At 43.0% G+C, this 26,281-nt stretch overlaps 1 protein-coding gene across 2 annotated transcripts in view; it reads left to right on the forward strand.

Moving 5' to 3' along the window:
* Positions 1–26,281, forward strand: part of SEMA3C (semaphorin 3C) — a 122,480-nt gene that overhangs the window by 85,170 nt on the left and 11,029 nt on the right. For both annotated transcript variants that reach the window (XM_083399640.1, XM_083399641.1), the window contains exons 11-15: positions 3,663–3,807; positions 10,832–11,054; positions 17,914–18,002; positions 22,730–22,771; positions 23,908–24,065. In XM_083399640.1, the coding sequence (XP_083255766.1) occupies positions 3,663–3,807; positions 10,832–11,054; positions 17,914–18,002; positions 22,730–22,771; positions 23,908–24,065 (657 nt within the window). The remainder of the gene's footprint in view (positions 1–3,662; positions 3,808–10,831; positions 11,055–17,913; positions 18,003–22,729; positions 22,772–23,907; positions 24,066–26,281) is intronic.

Here is a 26,281-nt window from a genome sequence, read left to right on the forward strand (position 1 = left end):
GCCCATCAACACTATGGGAGCAATTATATTCCTCTCTGCAGGGGCCAATTTCCATTCCATTTCTGAAAGACATTTTTTAGCCCCCTCCACACAGCTTCATACCGTACTATGTAAAATTTGATTAATGTTTAGAAAAGCAAAGTGGCTACAAGTGAATAAGCACTGCCAGCAAAATGCACATTCTGTTTCCGCATTCTGTTGGCAGCATTTCCCATAAAATTTGAAGAAGGACTCACACAGAACATATCCACTTGTACAGCATGGACATATTCATGCTTCAGTGGTGGTACAGAGAAGGGAATATTTGGGTGGTAAGGAAGATACAATGTAAATTTTTGCAATGAGGGAACCGCCAGAAGGCCCTCGGCGCTGGATCTCTGTGTCCGGGCTGAACGATGGGGGTGGAGACACTCTTAAAACATCTTAAATATCTTAAAATATCTTAAAACATATCATCATTATTTCCCCCCCTCATTTCCCCCCCTCCCCCCTTCCCCCCACAAGGTCCTACATCTTAAACTGTCTTACCAAACATAAATATCTATGTGTTTTACATTTAAACTCCAGTCTCAAATGCACTTACTCCCAACTCAATATCGCTGATTTTATTAACGTCTAGAATCACCAAGTGGCATGAGATTTGCATCTAATCATTCAGAGTGCAGCCTTAATTAAATTCTAATTTGCTTAAGTGTAGTTGCTTTTTTAAAAAAAAACTTTGTTGTAGTGTTTAGCTTCGAGCTGCCATGATAAGCATTTCAGCAGATATATTTGCATAAACTGGAGAATGAAGATTAAACAAGATGCATCAAAAACATGGTGGGAAATTCTTCTGCAGTCCAAGATTGCATCCTTTAACTCTGTAATCAACCTGGGAAAGCTAATTACCCCTTTAATGAAGCCCATTTACCTCTTAGCCATTCTGTGTGCAGACATTTGGAAGCAACTGAAAAGTCAGGGGTTTCTATTACTCTGCATTCTTTCAGGTCTCCTTTTGGGTTCTCGTGTTTTTCAGCCTCGGCTTTAATTTAATCTATTTCAGAAAAATTGGGGGGAAATGAAAAAATATATATTATTTTTTACCAAGATCGACATTTCATTAATCTTATTTAGAATTTACTTATCCCTGTTTCTAAGTAAAGCGGCTGTCAATAGTCAATAGAAATGTAATACTTCAGAGCATTCAAAGTATTTCCTCATAATCTTCTTTAATCCTTACAACAATCCTGTATGGATCTTGCATCTACCACAGAGTCACTAGGTGGCCTTAGGCAAGATGCTTCTCCTCAGTCTCAATCCTTCGCATGGGGATAATAATGCTGATTTACCTTAAAGGGTTGTTGTAAGAATTACAACTCAATAGTGCTGGCGAAGGGCTTTGGACACTTGAAAAACACAACAAAATGTTGTTATTGTTTTGTTGTTTTGTTAATTTTTTATTAGGTAATTCAACAAAACAAATTATTATTATTATTATTATTATTATTATTATTAATTTATTATTTATACCCCTCCCATCTGGCTGAGTTTCCCCAGCCACTCTGGGCGGCTCCCAATCGAGTGTTAAAAACAATACTGTGTTACATATTAAAGACTTCCCTTAAGATGTCTTCTGAATGTCAGGTAGTTGTTTATCTCTTTGACATCTGATGGGAGGGCTTTCTACAGGACGGGCGCCACTACCGATAAGGCCCTCTGCCTGGTTCCCTGCAACCTCACTTCTCGCAATGAGGGAACCGCCAGAAGGCCCTCGGCGCTGGATCTCTGTGTCCGGGCTGAACGATGGGGGTGGAGACACTCTTAAAACATCTTAAATATCTTAAAATATCTTAAAACATATCATCATTATTTCCCCCCCTCATTTCCCCCCCCTCCCCCCTTCCCCCCATAAACAACCTGCCACCACCCCTGACTTCCCTCAGTTCCAGTCTCTGGTTTCTCTATGAATGCTATTCTCTGCATGTTACAGAATTGTATAAGTCCTTAATTTATCTAACTTATTATTATCAATAAAAAATTTGTGAGTGTTTATTCAAAGCCTGCCAAGGAGTCCAATTCACTTTGTTGCGTCTTTAGGTACTTTGTAAAAGGTTCCCATTCCTCTTTAAAGTCACAGTTATCCCTGTCCCGTAGTTTATGTGTCAATTTTGCCAGTTCTGCATAGTCCATCAGTTTCTCTTGCCATAATTCTTGAGTCAGGATTTCCTCAGTCTTCCATCCTTGTGCTATTAAGACTCTCGCTGCTGTTGTCGCATACATGAAGATGTTTTTCAGCTTCCTTACAGATGTTTTCCTACAATCCCTAACAAAAATGCTTCAGGTTTTAAAACAAATGTTAGATGGAACATTTTCTTCAATTCATTGTATATCATTTCCCAAAATTTCTTAATTTCATTACAATCCCACCACATATGGTAAAATGTCCCCTCATTTTTCTTACACTTCCAACATAAATTTGAACTGGTTTTGTACATTTTTCCTAACTGCACTAGTGTCGTATACCATCTATACATCATCTTCATATAATTTTCTTTCAGCAAAGAACAATCTGTAATTTTTAAATCAATTTTCCATAACCTTTCCCAATCTTCCAAAAATGTTGTTACTGTTAATTCCAATATTGCAGGTGGAGCAATTGACTTCATAACATCATCTAGTTCAATCTCTCAAAAGTGCAGTCCTATACATGACTGCTCGGAAGTAAGTTCCCTTGAGTTCAACCTAATATACCCACATAAATGGGTATAGCAGCCTTTGCCAAGCTGGTGCCCTCCAGATGTATTGGACTACCACTCTCACCAGCGCCAGCCAAGGCCAGCACAGCTCAAACTGATGGGCGTTAGAATCCAAGCAACTGGAGTGCCCCAGGTTGGATGAAGCTGTGGTGCTGGATCACAGCATGAGCTTAATGGTTCTATCAGCTGCTAAAGAACTTCTCCCAACAGAATTTGAAAGTGACTCTGCACTTAGACAGTGGGATGTCTCCAGGAACGTTTATTACAGAATCAATGACCAGGAAAAAACATTTTTAAAAAACCCCGGTCCAATTTACTGCAAGGCTGGACCACCCACTCTTTAGTTCCTCAAAAGACTGACCTATCACAGTCTTGAGCAAAGCAAAATAAAATATTGTGCAGTCAGAGGAAACACTCACCACAATGATATGACATGTTGCTAGATACAGAATGCAGTGCAGAATACAAAAACAGTAGAAAGCAAGAGTGGCAGACTTGGGGCTTGCAGGATGATGATGATGATTTTAGTATAACCTTGAGATCCACCAATGGGAACTGGGTGCAAAAGATATACTATTAAAATTAAATAATTTTGAATCCAGGAAGTTGAGTACCAGAGCGGAATGCCGGAATGTAGCTCACAGCCTTCCACTCCAGGTTCCCCAAAGCTTTCTTCATTTCTTTCTAATTTGGCCAGGAAAGAGTCATTTTGTGGCTGCTACTAGGAGCCAGAAATCCTCGCCAGCCTACAGTAAGTCACCTCAGGACCTTTGAGGAGACCGAGAGCTACCTTCGGCCGCCCCAGTTTAAATACTTCATTTTGCAACTGATTCTGTAAGCAAGCTAGAATGGTGTCAATGATTTTGTGTGCACAATAACAAGAAGGTAGCATGAACAGATTTTTTTTTGTATCTTTTTCTTCCCCAGCTCTGTATTTAAAGGTTCAGCAGTCTGTGTGTATCACTTGTCTGATATCCAGAGAGTGTTCAATGGGCCGTTTGCACACAAGGAGGGGCCAAACCACCAGTTGATTCCCTATCAGGGAAGAATTCCTTATCCACGACCCGGGACTGTAAGTACTCATCTAAACATGGCTTTACAAGTCCAACTCGCCTTTGTGTTATCTTTTTCAGCCTTAGGCATGATCCTTCACTCAGCATCGCTTTGGTCTCTTCCCGGACTGCTCCCTTCGGTTTTATTTCATTTGGCCACATTTCAGAAGGCATGTGGACAAATTGGCCAGGATTAAGAGGCAGTAAAGCTGATAAAAGGAAGCTGTGGGTGATTTTGACAGAATTGGGGAAGTGGATAGTTCTGCAGTGTGTTTAGCCTAGAGAGAAGATAGCTGTTTTTAGAAGACAGTCATCTACAGCATAGGGAGGCAAACTAAGGCCCTGTAAAAACATTTAGCTAATGGAAGTGACTTATCTAGGGAAGTTTCATTTATTTATTAGATTTTTATCCCACCCTTCTGCCTAAAGGAGCCTGGGGCGGCAAGCAGCACTATGTTAAAACTGTACAATTTAAAGTCAAATAAAAACCTATTTAAAACATTGAAGAATGTTCAAAAACATTTAAAAGTTCTGGATTCACTTAGGAAAAGGTGGGCTATCTGTTTGTGACAAGACTGAAAGAAAAGATAAAATAGATAAGGGGGAGGAACTGAGACAATTTTCTTGTGGTACTCTATGATTTCAAGCTGATTTAGTGCAAGGGGGAACCTTCTTCAGCCTGAGAGCCATGGTACCTTCTGTTTGACCTTATGAGGGCAGTTCCATCAATGGCACAGGGACGCGGGTGGCGCTGTGGGTAAAAGCCTCAGCGCCTAGGGCTTGCCGATCGAAAGGTCGGCGGTTCGAATCCCCGCGGCAGGGTGCGCTCCCGTTGTTCGGTCCCAGCGCCTGTCAACCTAGCAGTTCGAAAGCACCCCTAAGTGCAAGTAGATAAATAGGGACCGCTTACTGGCGGGAAGGTAAACGGCGTTTCCGTGTGCGGCTCTGGCTCGCCAGAGCAGCAATGTCACGCTGGCCACGTGACCCGGAAGTGTCTCCGGACAGCGCTGGCCCCCGGCCTCTTTGAGTGAGATGGGCGCGCAACCCTAGAGTCTGTCAAGACTGGCCCGTACGGGCAGGGGTACCTTTACCTTTACCCATCAATGGCAGTCAGCGGCCAGAGGCAAAAGTGGACAATGAAGGCCCGTGTCCCCTTTTTACAGTGGGATAGTTTCTGCATACAATCACACACGGCCTCTCTGTCCTGTATCCAAGCAGGCAATAGGCATTATCAGAGGTCAAGTACACATTGCAACCAGGTTGCACCCGAGGAGAGTGCCAAGCAATGCTAATGAGGGGTGTGGTCTCAAGGGCCGGAAAGAGACACTCATCTGCGGAGGCTTAGGCTCCCCAACCTTCATTTAGCATTTTCTCCTGGCCACAGCCAACCAGCCAGCTACTCCGCTTTCCTCCTTGCGCATAGGAAATAATTACATGTTCAGACACAGCGGTGACAACAGCAAGGAGCTCAGCAGTAGGGCATGCAGTTCAGTCTCCATCTTTCAGACTGAAATCCTATGCATGGCCAGCTCTGTAAGACTCAAATCTCCACAAGCTTTCTTAGGATAGCACCATTCATTGTGATGGCTAGATTGGCTCAGAGATCTGCCTGAGAAGATGAAGAGCCACTGCCCGTTGAAGTAGCGCTGGGTTAAACGGATCAGTGTTCAGAGGGCAACCTCATATGTACTGCAGTTTCCCAAGATACAGGAGAAGGTAATAGCTTACACTGGTTTTCCTTAAGCAGCAAATGAATGACATTGCAGCTCTCTACTAAGGTCATGGCCAATTTATTCCTCAATATCCTGTCTTCCTTTTTCTTGGTCCTGGGGGAACTTACAATAACATTTCAGTGATTTCAGATAGAGAAAGTGCAGCAGCCTTGTTAGCAAAGATCAGTTACTCTGCTGATTAGCAATGAGAGCTTTGCTGATAAACTTGTAACCGAAGCGTAATGGCTGTTAATGGCACTGATGATTAAAATAATTTGATTAGCTTAGACAGATCCGATTCCTGCATCTGGGGTTTTTGACGGCGAGCAGTACTAGACACAAGTGAAATGGAATTCCCTTTAGCGCCAAGCGTATCAATGCGGCTTTACATAAAGATGAATGCAGGTTACACTTTAAGCCATTTTTAACAGATAAAAGGTGAATGAAGGATCATAGTAACGAATAGCTTGCATTGCAGAGGTTCATTATTTTAATAGTATTCTTGGGATATACAAATCAAGTTACTCCTTTTGCAGGGAAGTTTAGTGGGCCTGGGATTGTTCAAATGCTTCCGGAAAAAGACAGATGTTCCATATGCAAAAGTTAAAGTTGAGTTATATGAAAGAATATAGCTTCTAAAATACACTCTCTTCCCAAGCTCAGAAGGAATGGAACGCAATGAGATACTATGTATGTATACCATATCTGTGCCTAGGACTGGTGTGTTGGGACATTTTTATGCAAGCAAATAATTAACACATATCCATTTGTTTATTTATTTGAAAAGTTTGAGAGACTATTTGATCAACAACATTAACAAAACAAAAAACCCATAAGCAGTTTACCTAGAAAAGATATAGAGTGGTACCTTGGTTTAAGAACAGTCCTGTTTAAGAACGATTCGGTTTACAAACTCCGCAAAACCGGAAATAGTGCCCCGGTTTGAGAACTTTACCTTGGTTTAAGAATGGAATCCGAATGGTGGAAGGACACTGGCGGCGGGAGGCCTCATTAGGGAAAACGCGGCTTGGTTTAAGAACGCTTTTGGTTTAAGAACGGACTTCCGGAACGGATTAAGTTCGTAAACTGAGATACTACTATATAATATGCATTTTAAAAAATCAGGAAAAGTAAAACAAATTGATGTGGAATTTATCAAAATATGAATAAAATCAGCAATTTCAAAGCAAATATACATAACAAAATTACATGTTAAAGTTACATTTGTGCTCTATGAATATTTTAAATAGAGTAATCCTATTAGAATAACAGCTTCTGACACAATATCACAGACATTATTAGCAATATACTGCCTTGGGGTCATTGAATCATAGAATTGTAGAGTTGGAAGGGACCACAAAGATCATCTAGCCCAATGCCTTGCAATGCAGGAATCGTTTGCCCAACGCAGGGCTCAAACCCATGACCCTCCAAAGTGGTACAGTCTGGGAAAGGTTGTGCTATGTGAGGTTTTAGGATATGCAGTTTGGTTCTTACGTTTGACAGAAGACTAACGGTTAAGAACACTGTACTTTTCCTGTGGTCACATCTTAAGCAGGGGGTCATGCTTGGAAGAGGATAAAACATTCCCGTATTTGTTCAATTCGAAAAACAGCCCTCTCCTAGGAACTGCAACATAGCATTCATCTCCAAGAAAAGCATGTGGGTATGCCCAGGGCAAACTGGCCGGGGAAAGGTATGTTATTCGGTTACAGCCGAGATGAGTTCCTGTATTATTTGGCTTTGCATTTCTTAACTGGCAGAAAGAATGGCTTATTGCAGACGTAAAACAACTTTGAAATAATCACTATCTGGAGGCAGCAAACTCTTCTATACCCTAAAGAAATGAACCAGTTATATAGTCACTGGACGCAAAGAATATTCCCTTACACAAGGAATGATGTAAGGCTCATAACGTATTCTATGACATGATTTGTATAAAGTCCAGTTGACTAACAAGATTTAAAACACAGCCGCCAGCCCAGCATGAACCAGTATGTTACATCATTAATGTTTCAATCGTCGAAGAAATATCTGCAATGACTGGTATGTATTGCAGGAATGCCAAGTCTGCAAGGCTTGGCTTTTGCCCAGTGAATATGTTACATATTCAAATCCACGTAAAACTATTGCTGAAATGAGTAGGAGGTTGGTGCTGGCTTCTCGAATCAGCCTGAGCTTTGCCTAGTTCACCATTCCATTTCAGTGAGCAGAAGCCTCTGAAAAAGCTCATGAGAGCACTTTCTTCTTTACATTAACAAAGCATCAGCCCGTTGCCAAAGGACCTAATTGAGCCATTATTAATTGTTATGGAAAAAGATAGCAAAGCCAGTTTGCTCATCTCAGTCAGAGATAGGAGTCCTCCAGATGTTGTTAGACTCCAATGCTCCTCAGCGCAGTCAGCATGACTAATGGTCAGGGATGGTGAAAGCTGCAGTATAACAGCTGGAGAGCATCATATTAGTTATCCCTGTCCTAAATGAGCAGTTTACGGCCAAACCATATGTGTAGATAAAGCATTAGGTAGTAACTCAAGTCCTCCTAGAATTGTACAGCAAATAAGGGATTGCATATTTGAATATTTCCTGCACACCTCTTAGTGTGTGCATAACTCACTAAATGCAGAAAAATAGCTGGACCAGGAAAAAGCTACATTAGAAACTTGGCATATTAACTTTCCACAGACATGGTGCTTGTGACATGAATGAGATAACTCAGTCATGAGACGACAACTTACCAACTAAAGTCCTACCATCTTAGAACACTCTACCTTGTGTCTATGTCTGCCAGTTACTTCTCTTTCATACCAAGGCTGAACTCCTACATCAATCAGTCTCTAATTCTGCATTTATGAATAGAATAGAATAGAATAGAGGTGTAGCTTTGAAGTAGTACAAGAGGCTCGTCATTTTTCATGGTCTGAGGCCCATTTATTTTGTCTCCCTGGTGTATTAATTGCCCCGTGACAAATGTATAAATAATTCTGCCAAGGAATCACATTTAATAATGCTGTTTACATCATGTATAAGTGTGATCAATAAGTTGGCCATTTCTGGCATGGATTGTGATGTTTCTCTCTGTGTGCATAAAATAGATGGAACAGATTTTTCTCTCTTGAGCATTGTTGGAACTTGTCTCGAGGGAATCGGGTACAGTACCACTCTGGTCCCTCAATGTGAAAGTAAAGTAAAAGTTGGATAAATGAAGTTGCCTTCTGTTGAGTTAGACTAGCCTGTCAAGGAGCTCTCAAGTGAGCCCAGGTGATCCACAGGGCAGGAAAGCATGGGATGCAAATAGCATTTTATTAACCTAAAATAGCAACACATCTTAATCCAACTGAGACATTGCTGAAACTGACCACTGGTCCCTCCTCCCTTCCCCCTCTAGCCTCTCAGTCTGGATCCCTCCCAAGCAGACGAAGGCTGCGTCAAGAGTATGAGCCTGTCTGGCCCATTTCTCAGCAACGTGCAGGACTCTCCTCGAGGGGGGTGTCAGAGGAGGAGGCGAGCCAACAGGGCTCGGACTGCCCTGCTGCCGGGTAGCAAGGACAACCTCTGACTCCTCTGTCTTGAGTCTGCACTCCCACTGTGACTCTCAGCCTCTAACCTGGAAGGCCCTCCTTTTCCTGACCCCCCTACATGTCCTTTACAACTGAGGTTTAGTTTTAGGGCAGTGTGGGTCCCCAGCTGTTGTTGGACTACAACTCCCATCATCCCTAGCTAGCAGGACCAGTGGTCAGGGATGGTGGGAGTTGTAGTCCAACCACAGCTGGAGGGTGCCACATTGGCTATCTCTTCCCTATGGTTCAGGAAAGACTGGTGTCACTGCAGTTCCCAGGCCACTAGCATATTGTAATGAGTGAGTCCGTGGGGCTATGATGGCCCAGGAAAGGTTTTGTGAAGTAAGTGGAGTGTAAATCAGGTGCTTGGCAGGGGGTTGGACTCGATGACCCTTGTGGTCTCTTCCAACTCTATGATTCTATGATTCTATGATTCTATGAATAAGATGGGTTTACTTGGGCTGTTCCAGTTCATACTGAAACAGTAGAAAGGAGTCAGAGGGTCAGAAGTAGCATGCTAAAACAGCAGCTAGAATTGTGGCCGTGGATGTAGGGAACCTGCACCTCCAATCCTCACAACAGGTGGGGAAAAAAACAAAAACAAGACAATCTGATGCTTAACAGGATTGCATTTTTATTTTTTTTGCCTTTCTTTTCTTTCTTATTTTGGAAGTTTATACTTTCATCAGCTGCTGGCAATCAGATAATTTGCTCAAGCAAAATGTAGAACCTTGTTAAACTGTCTTGACTTTGACATTGCCTTTCAAGGACATTTTAGCCTGTATTGTGGTTTCCCAGTGAGTGCTGACATATCTTGCAATCATTCCCTTCTTACAGCAGTTACAGGAAGCTGTTAAAATGCAGCGTTGCTATGACGGGCCTGGTCACCACACTGTTTGAGACTCAGTCAGATGAGCAGCTGCACTAAGATTTGTCACTGTCCTTGCAGTATAATAAACCTCAGAATAGATCAACAAAGCAGTCCTTCCCTGGCCTGTCCTTTCCTTCCCGTTTCTGGTGTTAGAAACAGCCCATTCCCCAAAATGATGTACCGTATTTTTTGCTCTATAGGACTCACTTTTTCCCTCCTAAAAAGTAAGGGGAAATGTGTGTGCGTCTTATGGAGCAAATGCAGGCTGCGCAGCTATCCCAGAAGCCAGAACAGCAAGAGGGATCGCTTCTGAGATTCAGTACGTTACATGTGTACATCTGTGGTCAGTTATGTGTCCTGGTGTACCATTCTGGAGCAAATGACAAGTTAAAGGCCCCAGCCCAGCTTTTGAGTATACATTATTGTGGGTGATTAGTAGCCACGTAAAGGGATGTGCAGCCTTTTCTGCATCCGTCAAATTAAATGGCGACTAGGTTGGCATTTTGATAGGCATCAACATCAGGTTAATTAATATTCTTACTGGAACAAGTCGGTATCATTTAGCAGTAGGTTGTTTGTTTTCCCACCACAAATATATTATTTGCAGGAACTTCACAAATTCAGTTTTAGGATTCACTGGAATTTTGTAGTTACGGTTCTTCAAACACAGCTTTAAGGGCACGGGAATGAAATCATATTTTGATGAAGTAAGCTTAAGTACACCTTGAAACGCTTGAATGCCAGCTCATGCTCTCGTATTGATTTAGATTTGCCTGCCTTATCCCAAGGACAAAGGAGAATTAATGCACATTTCTGCAATTCAGGGGGTATTTAAAAGAACTGGGAATTGAAAGGTCCTTGGTATAGCTACTAAGTGATGACTTCCAGTGCCTCTTTTACAGTGTCCTGGAGGAGCCTTCACACCCAACATACGGACCACCAAGGAGTTTCCAGATGATGTGGTCACCTTCATCAGGAACCATCCCTTGATGTTTAATCCCATCTATCCAGTCCATAAGAGGCCACTAATAATCCGCACAGGCACAGACTACAAATATACAAAGATTGCTGTCGACCGTGTCAATGCGGCAGATGGAAAATACCACGTCTTGTTTCTTGGAACAGGTAGGACAAACAAACACCTGCTGTTTTAGTAATCTACAGGCATCTGTTTTGCACAACAGGTTGCCTGAGGATCAACCGCTGCCACTTTGCTGTTATATGGATGCGATCCCCACCAATACGGTAGTCAGGGGGACTTTTGTCAATGGGTGCAAATTTCACCTTTGTGCAGTAGGTAATTTCTGCACTCACCCATCTCTATCCTCTATCCAGTCAAACAACAGGCATAATCAGAATTTAAGGACACATTGCAGGGAGGGGGGGGGATAGGGTGCAAAGCAAGGGCCAGTGAAGGGTGTGGCCTGAGAAGAGTTATGGATGCCAGGTAAAGAGGCCTAGAAAGTTATCCTCCCATTCTTTAGGTCTCTTAATCAATACTATAGATCTCCTAAAAGTGTTTTAAAATAAGTTTTTTAAAGGGGGGATTGTTGTCATCTGCTCTGAATTAAAGTTGTATTCATATTTAAGGCTTTGGATTTGTTTTTCTTAAAAATACAGTCCGATTAATACTATAGTCACCTCTGGAGAAATCTTAAACCAGCATTCCAGCTCAGCGTTCTCATAGTTTCACACTGTAGCCTCCTAGAAAATTCTTGATCTTCTTTCAGGAACAACTACGCTTTCCAGTGTTCAAACATGCCAATACTCTGGTCAGCTGAGAGCAGAATCTTATGGTGTCTATACAAATGTTATACTTTCGTTACACAGCTGTCCCATTTCAGCGGATGAGGTAGAAAGGAAGCAGCAGCCAGTGCAACTGTTTTAAGGACTGGCAAAATGGGGTCTTGTTTGGCTGGTCCCAGTCAGCAACTAACAGCCCTATTATGATAACTAAAGGAAGCCCCATTCAAATATAGCACATACAGTGGTAGTCTAACCTAGACATTGCCACAGCATGGTTAATGTTGGCTGATGTGTTTCTGCCCAGGAGAAGTTGCTGCTGGTGTGCCAGCCCTTAGCTGCGGAGAGGGGCTTTGTGTCACACATCACACCACTTGCGCTTGCAAGAAGACAAGATGGGGCTAAGAAGGTGAATGCATGATTCTCAGTGCTTAGAGCCACCAAGGGCAAGTTTAGCCCAGCCCAAGGTATTTCCCTTCTTCTACATGAAAGGAGAAGAGAAAAGGCTGCACGTGGAGATAGTGTGCTTGAGAGCAAAGCCACCTGTCTCCTCCTCACTACATCCACTGCACTGTCTGAGCCCTCCCTCCTTGTTCACGCTGCCCATCATTTTGATAATTACTAACAACCGTTAAAAGAACATTCTCTCAGAGCACCAGTGGCTAAACAAGGCTTCTCTCCTAATAATCAGGTTAAGGCAGCGTTGGACACATCTGCCAAAATGTAAGGGGGGGGGCTGTTCACTGTCTGTTTCCCCGGCATGACCCCCGCCCCTCACAAATTCACACTCCAACTCATGGAAGGATGTAAACAGGACTAAGGTCTGTGGGGCTTGTCAGTGTGACGTCACACACTCTGACATGATTTGCATTGCTGGTAGCCAGGGAAGATCCCTAGCTCTTATTGCCCTGACACCAGTAAAGGGCTCCTCTTTCTTTGAACTGGTCCATCCATATTCCAGTCCAGACTGATGATGGAAGTGTTTTTCATAGGTCCCTACTCTTCTCTCTGGCTTTGCTTTCTTAAAATTGTTGCTGCTGTCATTTATTTAAAGCAGCAGTTCTCAAACTCTTCTTTCTGTGCCACACTTCCAGAATAAATATTTGCTCATGCCGCACTAATTTTTTAATTGATAAAAAAAGGAAACAACTCCTAGCAGTGCTTGATTTATAACATAGAACACAACTACTTTATAATATGTTTGTGGAACATCCAGAAAGTATAAAACAATGCAGCTACATAAGAACACAAATCATTTCCAAAATATAATTATAAACAAGCCTCTTACATATGTACCCTAAGTATGTATACAAGCTGAATGAGATGTGTGAACTTGCTTTTGTCAAGTAATCTCATTTATATTAGATATTTAGTCTGCACCTAGTTTTCAAACACTTGTCTGAGTAGGAAGGTCTTAGTCTTCTGGCAGAAGGATAACGAGGAGGGAGCCTTGGAAGGGAGCAGCCACAAAAGGGCTCTCATGTCACCTCCAACCATGTCTCTCATGTCATGAACATGGGTGGCACACAATAACTGATGAAAAATAAATGAAGCCCAAGGGTGTGGCATTTTTTTCTTCTGTTCCAGTGTTTTGTGCTTTCAATAGGACTAAAGGGATTTGCCAGAGGACGCAATCACCAACAAAAAGCAAGCGAGCGAAAGGAATGGGGATCATGGGTTAATTAAAAGATTTGTGTCAAATTTCCTTCTTACGAGTGTTGACAAGTGCATTGTGTGATCCTGGCAGGCTTGATCGCGGGTGGCACAGGCCCCGGCATCCCTTTGGCAAGGGCAAGAGGGAATTGGCAGCGTGGTGACACGAGGCAGCATGGATGAGTTACAAAGCGGGACAGAAATGTTGCCAGTTCTGTCTCTGTCGGTCTAAGAAGTGAGTCATTCTTCCAGCTAGGTTGTTTGCCTGCCAGGTTCAGAAATACCTCCTCCCATGTAGCTTTAGGACTTGCTCTGCTCATGCAGATAAATCTCATGGACAGAGCTGCAGGTGGAGGTTTGTTAGAGCTGTTCAGGGGAACATATGCTACCCGTGGCCACCTTGCAACGATGAAGTAAGATCAATCCTCTACTTCCCAAAATGCTGAAGGAATGTGAGAGAACTTTAAAAGTGCTCTTGAGAATGAGAGAGAAAAATAGAAGCATCTTTTGCAGGAGAATAAATCTTTTGAGGAAATTTTGAGGTTTCAGCACAGCACCAACAAACAGAAATGTTCAGTTCCAGCCTCAGCGTCCATCTGTGCAACAGGAAGAGGAGTGACTTGTCCCTCCGGGGTGTGGAAAGTATTTTTTGACACTAGATGTAGTAAGTGGTGGAGAAGCTGTAATAGAAATGTTCACCATGGCCCTGCAAAAGTGTATTTTACAGATCAGACAATAAAGCAGAGACATCAGCATATGCAGACAGACACTCTGTGATTCTCTGGCCAAAGGTGAATCACACTTTTTGCCATTGCATTTAAAAAATACTCGGTCTAGCAGACGTCAACTCACAGTGTGCTGTTCAAGTGCTCACCAAGTTGATCAGACCATTTTTCCCACGCCAAAGCAGGCTTTTGCTGGGATGTGGCGGGGCATTAGTGATAACTTTTACAAAAGTGTGTGGCAGATGGGGAAAAGGCTCATTCCATGCACAAGATCATAGAATCATAGAATCATAGAATCATAGAGTTGGAAGAGACCACAAGGGCCATCGAGTCCAACCCCCTGCCAAGCAGGAAACACCATCAGAGCACTCCTGACATATGGCTGTCAAGCCTCTGCTTAAAGATGTCCAAAGAACATCATTGGGGAAAGAATGAAAAATAAAACTACCAGAATTTCACTGCTGTGTGCAACCCTAGTAAGCAAGGCTTTGGTGTGTGTGTGGGGGGGGGGGTAGCAGCAGGGGAAAGAGGAATCTTATCAATTCACCTCATGTGGCAAAATGGGATGAGGCAAAATGGAGCAACTGCGTAATAAAGGCTCATCACCAGGTACATTTGCCTGCCAAAAACAATGTGCTGGCCTTATTGAAACCCCCTTTTTGCTTCACTCCATATAACGTTCTTGTCTGCCTCAGCAGCAACCTTCCAGCATGTGTCAAGTTGGAAACAAAAAAGGGTTTGGATAAGGTCTGCTGCCCGGAGCAACTTTGGGAGGAAGGACAGCTGTGATGGACAGCTGAGCCAGACCAGAGTCTGGTGATGCAGTGACTTGGGATTCTACCAGAGGGCTGGAGCCTCTCTCTGATTGGCTACCAAGATGGAGGGGGCTGGAGCAGCACTGGGGGGGGGGGTGTAAAATGAGCCATCCCTGAGAGAGAGTTCAGAGAGGGAGATAGTTGAAGAGAGAGAAGGTGGGAAAGAAGGAGAGTTAGAGCTGATCTGTGTGTAACATCCACAACAAGAGACTCTGAGCTTAGATTGGAAGACAGTGTTTAGTGTCTTCGGAGAGTATTGAGACAGGAGTTAACTGGAGGGCTGAGTCTGAGCAGGAGATGTAGAAGCTGTGAGTCTCCTTGGGTCTCATTCCAGTCAGGAGGGGAGAGATCTTTTAGAAAGAGAAGACTCTCAATCCAGTTAGTGGGGATCCCCTGGGTCTGTTATATATTCAAAGTAATTGTTCAACTTCTGCCTGAGTCTCCATGTATCAGTTTTACTTTGCACAGAAACCTGTGGTGGTATACAGAGCGGTGGGTCTGCTGCCACTGGTAGTCAGGAAGGTGGGATCTGCTACAGCAGGATATAAATTTAATAAATTAACATTCCACAAAGGAGCACAAGTCTCCCTAAATTGCCACCAAGTTTCTGAAATAATTTTTGGATGGTCCTGATGGGAAACATCTGAACAGTCCCGAGGGCAGCAGAGTGGGAGTTTTGTCAAGACCAGCAAGAAGATTCTGGAGGCATCGTTTGTCATCCCAGTGGATCCCTGTACTTTCACTTGACAGAAATGTTCCAAGCAGAATTTATTTTTATTTTTAGGCTTTCCCTTTTCTCTTCTTTTTGTTTTCTTGACCTTGAGGTCAGACATGCATATCTGAGCCAGAACTGCAATTGTAATTTGTCTCATCCTTGGGCTGGGAGGTGGGGGACTGGGACCACCACAAAGGAGAAGGTTCCCTCATAAAACTGCCACCCGGGTCAGCACTTCTTACCATTGTGGTGCTGATGGTGGTTTTTATGATGTGGCTTAGCTTGTCCTTTCAGATGTTGTCTTTTGCTTACTTGTTTGTTTGTTTTCTTAGGGAATGGCTTTTATAGGTCTGTTTTGAAGTCTCTCTTTTGAAGATACTGACTAGAACGTTCTCTTTTGGCTGGCTTATATTACAAATATATGGAAAGAGTTGAACTTTTCCCTTGAATTAGAAAGTTGAACTTACTGCATAAACAGCCAAACATCTGGGTGTTCCATACCACCTAAGTGTTGTGTATAGTGTGATGCAAACCGTAGCCTGATGTAAACCATCATAGTTCTTTGACTGTAACTGAGCAAATGGTATCTGGGAGCCTTGACTGGCTAGAGCAGATAAGAGATGTAGTCCTAACATCTGCAAGTAGGGATGGATGAATCTGTCAATTTCGTTCTCTCATTTTATCAACCTTGTAGAACTCCCACCCCCGGAAGCACACATGACACCTTTGTTGGTGGGCTTCTTCTACCCTTGCCTTAAGACCCAGGACTATGGGAGAGCTGAGTTGTGGGATGAAATCATCTGAAAATGAAATCATCAGGTTGCTGCAGAAATGGTTGTCATTTTAATGATACAGTTGTATTAACTGGCTCAGTTATGACCTTATGGGTGTTGTGTGGTTTTTTTAAAATGCTGTTTTATTGGTGCCTTAGTATGAATGAATACCCTGTGACAGTGGCGTAGCGTGGGGTGTGCAGGGGGGCCTGGCCGCACCGGCCGCAACATCTGGGGGTTAGGGTTGGGGGGCGCAAATCCACGGGTTAGGGGGCACAAATCCACGGGTTAGGGGGCGCAAATTACTTGCCTTGCCCCGGGTGCTGACAACCCACGCTACGCCACTGCCCTGTGATCCTTATGGATAGAAAGTGGTCTTGAAATTAAGTAAGTAAGTAACGTGCCTAGCTTCTTGTTGTGCAAAACTATTCACAGAGAAGCCTGACCAGCCTTGGGATCATGCAGGTTGGGGGTGGGAAATGTTAACTGTTTCTCTCCCTGCCACAGTCCTCCACCCACCCAGCCCCAAAAAAACACCTATCCTACGCTACTCTTTGCATTTCAGGGGAAGCCCCAATTTATGTCGTATCTGCTTTGTGTACGCAAATTTGGGAGTGTCTGCATATTGCATGGGGGTGAACAGAGAATAAGGCTATCACATGCCTGGTCTAAAGGCACTACCACCTTTAGGCTAAAGTGAATTTTGGTTGTGAATTTGGGGGTTCTTCCTTGGCAAACCAAGAAATTTAGGAAAGGTGGTGGAGCTTTCCTATGTTTAAGGCGTTTGCTACATTTCTAGTTTGAACCACACTCTCCTATGTACCAGTCCCATGAAGTGTAATACTAGTGAGGTTGCCTCAGTGATTGGATTGGCCGAGTGGGCGTGAGAGGGGGAGTTAAAATATGACTCCTTCCACTGGCAGCATAGGCAGAAATGGCATGCAGAGAAGTATGTTTGATCCAACTCTTTTTCCTTTCTGAAAAGCATGATTTATAAGTATCACTCCTTTTGGCAGTGTTCATGATTCTTGTAGCTTTGGACCCTGGTTGAACATAGCCTTGCAAATTAGCCTGCAAAGGTTGCTATTTCACAAAAACTTAGGGCCCAACTACACTTAACGTTGATGATGTTATTAGCAGTCATGTTCAGTATTGTGGGGTGGGGAGCAGTTGTCGTCAGGGCTGCAGTGTATGAGGAAGGGAAATTGCAATGCTAGCCACACATGCAACAATTAGCAATTGGGGGGACGGGACTTTTCCATTGGAAGAACATGAGATAAATATTAATAATTTTTAAAACACACACACACACAACCTGTTATGCAAGATATAAATACATTAGTATTTTTAAAACTATGATGGAAGATATTATCCATAGCAGTTGCAAGATATTCGGTTGGAAGACGTTGGTTTTATCATGAAGTCCCTGCATGCTGTTAGACACAGGGCAGCCACAGCTCTCTCATCTATTGTTTTCAGCATTGCATCCTTTCAATTATTTTTTGTTCTCTCCCTCTCTCTCCCTTTCCTCCCTCTCCTGCTACGCCTTCTCTGTTCCAGACCAGGGTACAGTGCAGAAGGTTGTAGTCCTGCCCACGAACTCCTCTGCAACTGGAGAACTCATCTTAGAAGAACTGGAAGTTTTTAAGGTTGGTCTCTCTCTCCCTCGGCCTTATTTGTCTCACGGGTGTCTTCATCTGTACAAAACACTTTGATCTAATATAGCCTGGTTTGGCTGAAATGTCTTCGATAAAAGATCAAATGAGGAACAGTGTAACTTTTTTTGAGGCTGGAGTTCTCCAAGTGAAGAGTCTTAAATCTTCTATACTGCATTTAAATTGCTTGTTTTTCTTACGTTGTCATCCTGGCTTAAAGGATTTCGATAACTGTTTCTCCTCCCCTCCCCACGATACAACGGCTTCCAGAAACAGCCCTTTTTGCTATATTGTTATTTTTCTTTCAACCGCCTGCGGAGGAATGCCAAATTCTCTTGCTTTTTTGTTGATCTGATAGGATTTCTGATGGCAAGCTACAAATCTTAAGGAAAATAAGCTTAGTTTTGCTCTCCTGTATGTATTGAAAGCCCAGATGTTCCTGGTGTTAGAAAACCATAGACCTGGGATAAATAGTTGAGAAAGGAAATGAACCAGGCCGTGTCAGTCATTTTGTATTTCTCCGCTATGAACCGCATTGGGATTTTTGGATGGAGGGCAGTATACAAATTAAATAAATAAATAATCATCTTGCTGAATCCCTCTATAACGGAACGTAATGTAATGGAACAGGGCAGTGTCTGGCTGGTTGCAGAGGAGTGGTGGGAGGCACCAGCTTGGGAACCCCCAAGAAAAGAAGACTCAGAGCCTAGGGATTGGTGGTGGGATGATGGTGAATGGTCCAAGGCAGAAGAGGGAGCAGACTAGGAGCAGGAGGTGCCGGAAACCGAAGAGGTAACAGGGTTTAATGAGTAGGAAGGGCCTGTGGCAGAGAACAGTCCAGAATCAGAGGCTGGAGACGAGGGGCCAAGAGGTAGAGATGTGGCAGGCTACTGAAGAGGCCAGGAGGTCTCCCCCTCCTGCTGTGAACAAGTCCCCTCACCCCCGGTCTCCCAGAACCTGCAGAGGTGTGACGAGGGCAGAGCAAAGACAGATAAAGCGGAGTTCTCGGGTCACTTGGGGAGGACCAAAGGAAGGAGACATAGGGAGCTGTAGGGAAGCAGGGACCTTCAGTTCTCACAGCTGCCTCATTGGGGCAAGACCTACTGGGAAGAGGTGAGCTGTTTTTGTTTCTTGGAATAAAAAGTTAACTTCACTGATACCTTGTGAATTATTTCTTAACGGCTCCCTTCTTGAGAGGTAGACATGCTCCTCCATTAGAGCAAAACAGGAAAGTTTTTACCTTTAAACCCTGGAGAGATCGTGTAGGTAATAATAAGCTAGATGGATCGATGATCTTACCCAGTATAAAACAACTTCTTGTGTACCTATGTTCCTAAATGCCTATCCCAGTTTGTGTATACTTGTTCCACCACTTTGCTAGGAGTCTTCCTTTAGTTGTTTGGAAATCAGAATAGATCAACATGTTCCTATTGATCATCATTCTGAACAGCTGATAGGAGAAGAGAAGCTTATTAGATTGCCATCACTTGCCTCATTCTCTTTCATGGAGGGAAGATGATCTGGCACTATCTGCCTCCCATCAGCTCACTCTCAGCAGTTGTGACTGCCTTTGTAAATAATAATTATTATTGTTGTTGTTGTTGTTGTTGTTGTTGTTGTTGTTATATTTATATACCGTGCTATACTCTGAGGTCTCAGGGCAGTTCGTAGAACAAAATCCTGGCTATAATTTATTCTCATCAGAATGTACCTACTTGTAAGCCAGGATCTGACTAATAGCCTCCTTCTGCTTGAATTGGACTTAACACCCCCATCCCCAAATCAGGACATAGCTCTGCTTATCTTTGAGCCAATCCAAATTTGACCTATCCCACCTATCAGAAGCCCTTGGGAGAATTGCTTCTTTCACAGTCTGGTACATCCTGCTAGCCAGTGTGATGGAATGGTGGGGAGGGGGAAGGGAGACAATAAACAAACAAAGCCAAGCAACGCCCCCCCCCCCCCAACTCTGGATGCTACTTCCCAGCTTTGAGGGAGAGGGAAGCATATGTGTGGTGGGGCACAGCTTTTTGAGATGGGAAGTGCAGTGGATACAGATGTGGAAGGGAAACTAGGATTTCTTCTTTGACCTGGATTTCATCCAAACCACAAAAGAATGTTGAGGCGTGTACAGTTCACCTGTCATTTCAAGGCGGGTTTTATAAGCACAGAAAGCTTGTTTCCAGGCAAGAATTTGGACAACTTCATTGGCATGACTATTAAGTCTTCTGAAAGCTCTTCCAGAGATGAGTAGAGAATGCCGGAGGGGATTTTAGAACATTTGGCAACCTTTTTCTACCAGTTTGTTATCCAGCCTTCTTTTCTTTCAGCTAATTATCCCTGCCACTCCTCTTCTTAGTTCCTAAGGAAAATATGCATCTAAATGAGATCTAAGATAAGCATAAATAACCGAGAGGCAGGTGAATAGTCACTATCTGATCCTCTTCTGCTTTCCTTTCTGTCTGGGGCAGGTTTTAGGATTCTTAAATCAGAGCCTGAATTCACCTTGCTGTTATGTTTGTGATAGATATCCAGAATTGGAGCCGATATGCTTGGAATTGGTCCAGCAGCAGCTACCTTTTGTAAGATCAGATCAGTAGAGGGGCAAGGGCAGTGAGAGCCACTCCTGTTCCTCCCCCCACAGTGGTTTATAGTAAGCCAGTAGGCCTTGCTCACTCCACTGACTGTTCAGAAGAAGTTAACAAGTGGGTTCCACAACAAAATGTTGTGATGCGGTCTGCTCTTGTTTAAGGTCCCAGCTGGTTATGTCATTTTGCAGGATGATTCTTTCCATTCTCTGCCTGCTTCCATATTCCCCATCTTCCACCCCAAACAGACAGTTTAGGAGGGGTTTTGTTTGTACCGTACAGTGGTGCCTTGCAAGACGAAAAGAATCCGTTCCGGGAGTCTTTTCGTCTTGCGGTTTTTTCGTCTTGCGAAGCAAGCCCATTGACGGAGTAGCGCTATTAGCGCTATTGGCTAAAAAAGGGCTAAAAACAGCTTTTTTTAGGGGGGGGGGATTAGCGGTTTTGCTGCTAAAATGCTTTTAGCAGCTTAGCGATTCAGAATAAGGGGTTTTGGAGCAAAAAAAAAATTCGATTTTTTTCCCGTCATTTTTCGTCTTGCGAAGCAAGCCCATAGGGAAATTCGTCCCGCGAAGCGCCTCTGCAGACGGAAAACCCTTTCGTCTTGCGGGTTTTCCGTCTTGCGAGGCATTCGTCTTGCGGGGCACCACTGTACTTCTGCAAACCTTGGAGTTCACCAGAGCCTCCCTCAGTTGCCTGGCTGGTGCAGTTCTTCTTTTTGTCTGTTCATGAGATTCTAATGTCATGAGTGAAGAAGAGAGACTTCTCTCTGTTTACTTTCTCAACACCATACAAAATTTTAAAAACTTTTGTCACCCCCCTGCTTACTTGCCATTTTAGAGAGTCACAAATGTTGTGGCCTTTCTTGTTGAGGGGGATATTCCATGGTGCAACGTGAAGCATTTGCTGTGTATGACCTGCAATGTTAGGTTTAAAACAGCAAATGTGATCATTCGTGTCAAAATAAGTGTTCCCCAGTATGGTCCTCAGACATGGACCCATTTCAGTCTTCTGTATTGTGCAGCAGCAGCAGCGGAACAGCTATTAGAAAGAAACCCTCTCATCCAACAAACAGAGTTGCTTAACAAGCAACAGTGCATTCACAGAGCTGCCTAACAATTAAGACATAACTAATTTGTCTTCAGTGATCCTGAGCATGCATAAGAAGTAGAATGCAGAATCAGACCCAGGCCCACCTAGCATTCTTTGCAAGAATCCCAACAACCAGCAGATACTAAGTGGTCAAAATATTGGCCAATGGGCCACCACAAGTCTATCTTCTGTCTAGCCCGCCTTGTCTGTTCCACTTCCATGCAGCTGGATCTAGTTCAACATGATCTGCCATAACTTCATTTTTCTCATTCTAGTTAATCCCTGAGCCCCAGAATAATGATTCACACTCTTGTCTATTATATATACAAATAGAGTGCATACTGTCTCTCTAATTCAACATGACATGCTTGTTAACACTTTGGTGGAGTCTTTTGCCCTTTTTGTGTTCAACCGAAGGCCAGTGGAGCAGAAGAGAGCAATGTGCTGGATAACTCCATGTGTCCTTTGAATAACCCAAATGCAAACAAAACGTCAAACAGAGCAACACTTCGTTTTTAATGCTGACGTTTTCCATCGATAATCTAAAGCTCACACCATGAAATAGTGTGCAACGTTAGGTATTGCATTCAGGAAATGTTAGATATTCCCCTTCATCCTCCTCATGTGCTAATTAAATATGAGCTGTGGCATAAAATGTTCCTTACTATTATCTTCAAAGCATAAATACAAGGATTTGTTGCAAACAGAACGTGATGGTTTGAAGGCATAAGCTGGCTATCTTCAGTCCTGAGGTGGCTATTGATGGGCTCTTCATCTCGAATTGTCTAAGTTGCAAGTGTTTGTGGTGAGGGGCTCAAAGCTGTCAAGACAAGGGGCTCATGCGCATTGCCTCAATATTTTATCCATGTCAAACATTACGTTGTCAAAGAGAATGGTGAGGGGCAAACGATGAGACTGTGAAGGGGGGGGGAAAGTATTTCTAGAAGAATGGGGTGCTGTTCTATGTACTGGAAAATGTTATGACTGTGGTTAACCAAAATAGAAGACTGGAATTTGGAGCTATCATTTATTTTTGTCTTGCAGAATAATGTTCCTATAACAACAATGGCCATTTCATCTAAAAAGGTAAGGAAAGGAATAATATTCAGCAGCTGTGGTCTGGGGTTAATGTCATTTTAAATGCATCTCTATAGATGTATAACTTGCAGATATTGTAGATCATGACTAACTTGCCACATTGATTTCAACTGCATATGCATTTGGCTTAGTCTGGGCTCAACCCATTTTATTGTGTCCTCTTTGAAGTTATATTTGCACCAACCTATGAGGTTGGTTAGGATGAGAGAAAGTGACTTGCTCTATGATTGCCAAAAAGCTCCATATGTGAGCAGGACTTTAAAACAGACTCTCACGTGTTCAAACAATTTGAACTATATTGCTGTGGGTCACCATGCTGTAGATTAAGGGATTTCCGTAGATGTAGACATGGGACACAACCCAGTCAAAGATGAGCACTTTTACATCCTCTTTTACATCATTGGCTTAAAAATGCATTCTTAATTCTCTGCCATTGAAATCAAGGGGGGCTCAAAGTGGTTTGAGGTGGCTGGATTGTACGCATAGTACTTACTGTCATATCCAAAGCAGCTACATGTGCCCATTCTATTGTACATATATACTATGGAATGCTTGTGGGCAACAACTTCATTTGTGCATTCATCATTCATATTGTGAAGTGGTTCTTTTGACATGTTATTCGGGGGAGGGGGAGTAGGAGCTGAAGACCACATGCAGCATAATGGTTCTTATGGGGCAATAGGTGGTACTCAGGTAAGTTTTACTCAGGATGACCTATTGAAATTAATGGGCCTAACTTAGCCATGCTCATTAATTTCAGTGGGTCTATTCTGGGTAAAATGGCCCAAGAACTTTAACTTACCTAGAAAGAAGTAGCATATCAGATCTCCAAAGCTGAGTGCAGCCCCTGCCTGACAAAGGAGAACAATGACCCTCAGTGTTTCAAAAGCATTAACATTCTCCCCTAAGTATTTTCTAACAGGAAGGTATAATGTTATAGGCATATTATAACACAGATCTCTTATGTTTATTTTGGCCTTTTACCCATAGGTAGCTCACCTCTTGGTTTCACTGTTAATACCTAAAGAATGGGAGAGCTTAGTCCTTTATTAGTTGCATCCTGGCTAAAGTTCCTCTTCTAATCTCAGTGCCTGAAATAAATCTCTCCCTTTCCTGTCAAACAGCAACAGTTGTACGTGAGCTCGGACGAAGGGGTCACCCAGGTTTCCTTGCACCGCTGTCATATTTACGGGACGGCCTGTGCCGACTGCTGCCTTGCCAGAGACCCTTACTGTGCTTGGGATGGCAATTCCTGCTCCAGGTTCTACCCAACAGGGAAAAGGTGACAAAGTGTTAGATTGTCTTTGGAAGAAAAAGAAAAAAAAACCCCACAAGACAACATTTAACCTTTGCTAGGCATTTAATACGATATTGGAATGGAGTGTTTTTCACTGCTAATGTTTTAAAGGCTAAAAAATACCACCCATTTTTATTGGCAAAGCATTGCTACTTGAAGTCTTTGCGTTGCAAAGGTGTTGCACTTCCTTGAATGTACTGAGGGTCTGTTTTCTCCCCGCCAAACAGATTCCATATAGAGGTTGTATCCAGCACTGCCATTCCACTCGTCCCCTTGTGCAACAGAACTTGCCCCTCCGCTCCAATCCTTGGGCACCCTCAAAATCTGCTCCATAGTATTGAGGGCCTCAGTGGTACAGATTTTTGGGCGTTGCAGGGAGATGAGGGAAGGGGACGAAGAGGAAGGGCAAGGGCAAATCTTGTTGCATGAGTGGAACGCTGATCATGCAGCATTGGATAGAACCATAGAAGACTCTTCACTGACAGATAATCAACACAACAGAATAGTTTACTGATCACATTTTTTAAAAAAAAGACTATCAGAAATTGTTTTTGCTGCTGTCGTGATTTCATTTGCCACTATCTGGAGGGAGTATCTAAAGTTACAGGACATCAGTTTCTAATACTAGTGTCCATTTTTAATACGTAGCCAAGGAAGATGATTTAGGCAGATTTGAACCCTTCCTGATTCTGCTTTATTGAGGAGTTTTCAACCTGACGGATCCCAGTCTAAAATCCTGGAGAGCAGCTGCCAATCAGTATAGACTTCACTAAGCCAGCTGGATCATTAGCCTTATTCAGTATAAGGAAGCTTCTTTTGTTCCTGTGATTTCACAAGTCCCTAGGGAACCATCTTACCTGGTGGCTGATAGGCTCCATTTGGTGAGCAAAAGATGTGCTCTCATCAGCCAGCCATCACTGCCTCTCATTTACATCCTATTCTGAAATGAGCAAAAACAGAATTTGTGGCTGCCAATGAACAACCGCATTCATCAATACTAAGTTCTTTTCTCTGCCAGCATTTGGAAGTGGTATTAAAGCCATATAAAAAATAAGGCTCAATAAAGCCTTGTCTATTCTGGAAGCTAAGACACAGAGCATTACTTTAGTTCCCTGTGTTATTATAGTTAATTTATTTCCCAGCAGTGCTCTTGTGCTTTGGAATAAGGCAACATGTCCTTCCTACAAGGGACATATGGCAATTGCTGGTTTCAGATGTTTTTATCCAGTTGTCAAGTACAGTATAGGTGTGGACTGAATCTAGCCAAACATTTACAAAAGCCTATGGGTTTCTTAATACCTCCAGCATGTTAGCAGAATACATCATCTAGTTGAGATAATGTTTTGCATATCCTTTGCTTTTTATAGTGGGGAGAAAAAATAAATGCATATTGAAACAGAAGTCTGGTTTTCATATGTTTAGGAAATAAGTTGTTCCTTTATCTTAAAAAAACACAACAGATTATGATTGAGAAAACATCAGTAATTGGAGTGAAGTCAAGTCTCAAAGTCTAGACAGTAGTAGTAGCTTTTATGTAGGCTGCATTTGTTATTCCTTTGCCCTTTGGATTCCTACTAAATTTTGTTCCCAAAACAAAATTCAGGATATCTGATCATGTCCTTATTTCCAAAATACACTCATGACTCATCTTTCTTAACAAATGTTTCTACTTGTCCATTCTTCACCAGGGTTATAGGCGCCTTTAAAATGCAGATTTCAGTATGAACATAAACACTTGCTGGAGCAGTCTGATGGCTCCACTAGTCCACCACCATCCTCACATGGCCAGCTAGATGCCCATGAGAAACCCACAAGCATGATTTGAGCACAAGAGCCTCTTAAGTCTGAAGGCAGAACATAGTTATCATGGACAACAGCTGTCATTAGCCCCCTCCTCCATGAATTAGTGTGTGCATGGAACTTCGGGGGGGGGGGGGACAAGCAAGCAATGCTAGAATTTGTAGACGCATCTCATTTCTTCTGCTTACAATATTCTCTTGAGATGATCAGAGAACCCCAGCCAAGTTATGACTGTTAGTATTAAAGATCATGGATCAGCATGCTGTATTTCAGCATGTAAGTATTTGTGTTCAATAATTTTCTTTTAAGAGCCAGTGTGTTGTATCCAAGTAAATTCAGCTCAGAGCACACCCCTTGAAATTAATTGGCCTCTTAGTCAAGTACAGTGGGCTTACTCTGTC

This window comes from Podarcis tiliguerta (assembly GCF_965153285.1).
Source record: "Podarcis tiliguerta genome assembly, chromosome: 10".
Lineage (NCBI taxonomy): Eukaryota > Metazoa > Chordata > Lepidosauria > Squamata > Lacertidae > Podarcis > Podarcis tiliguerta.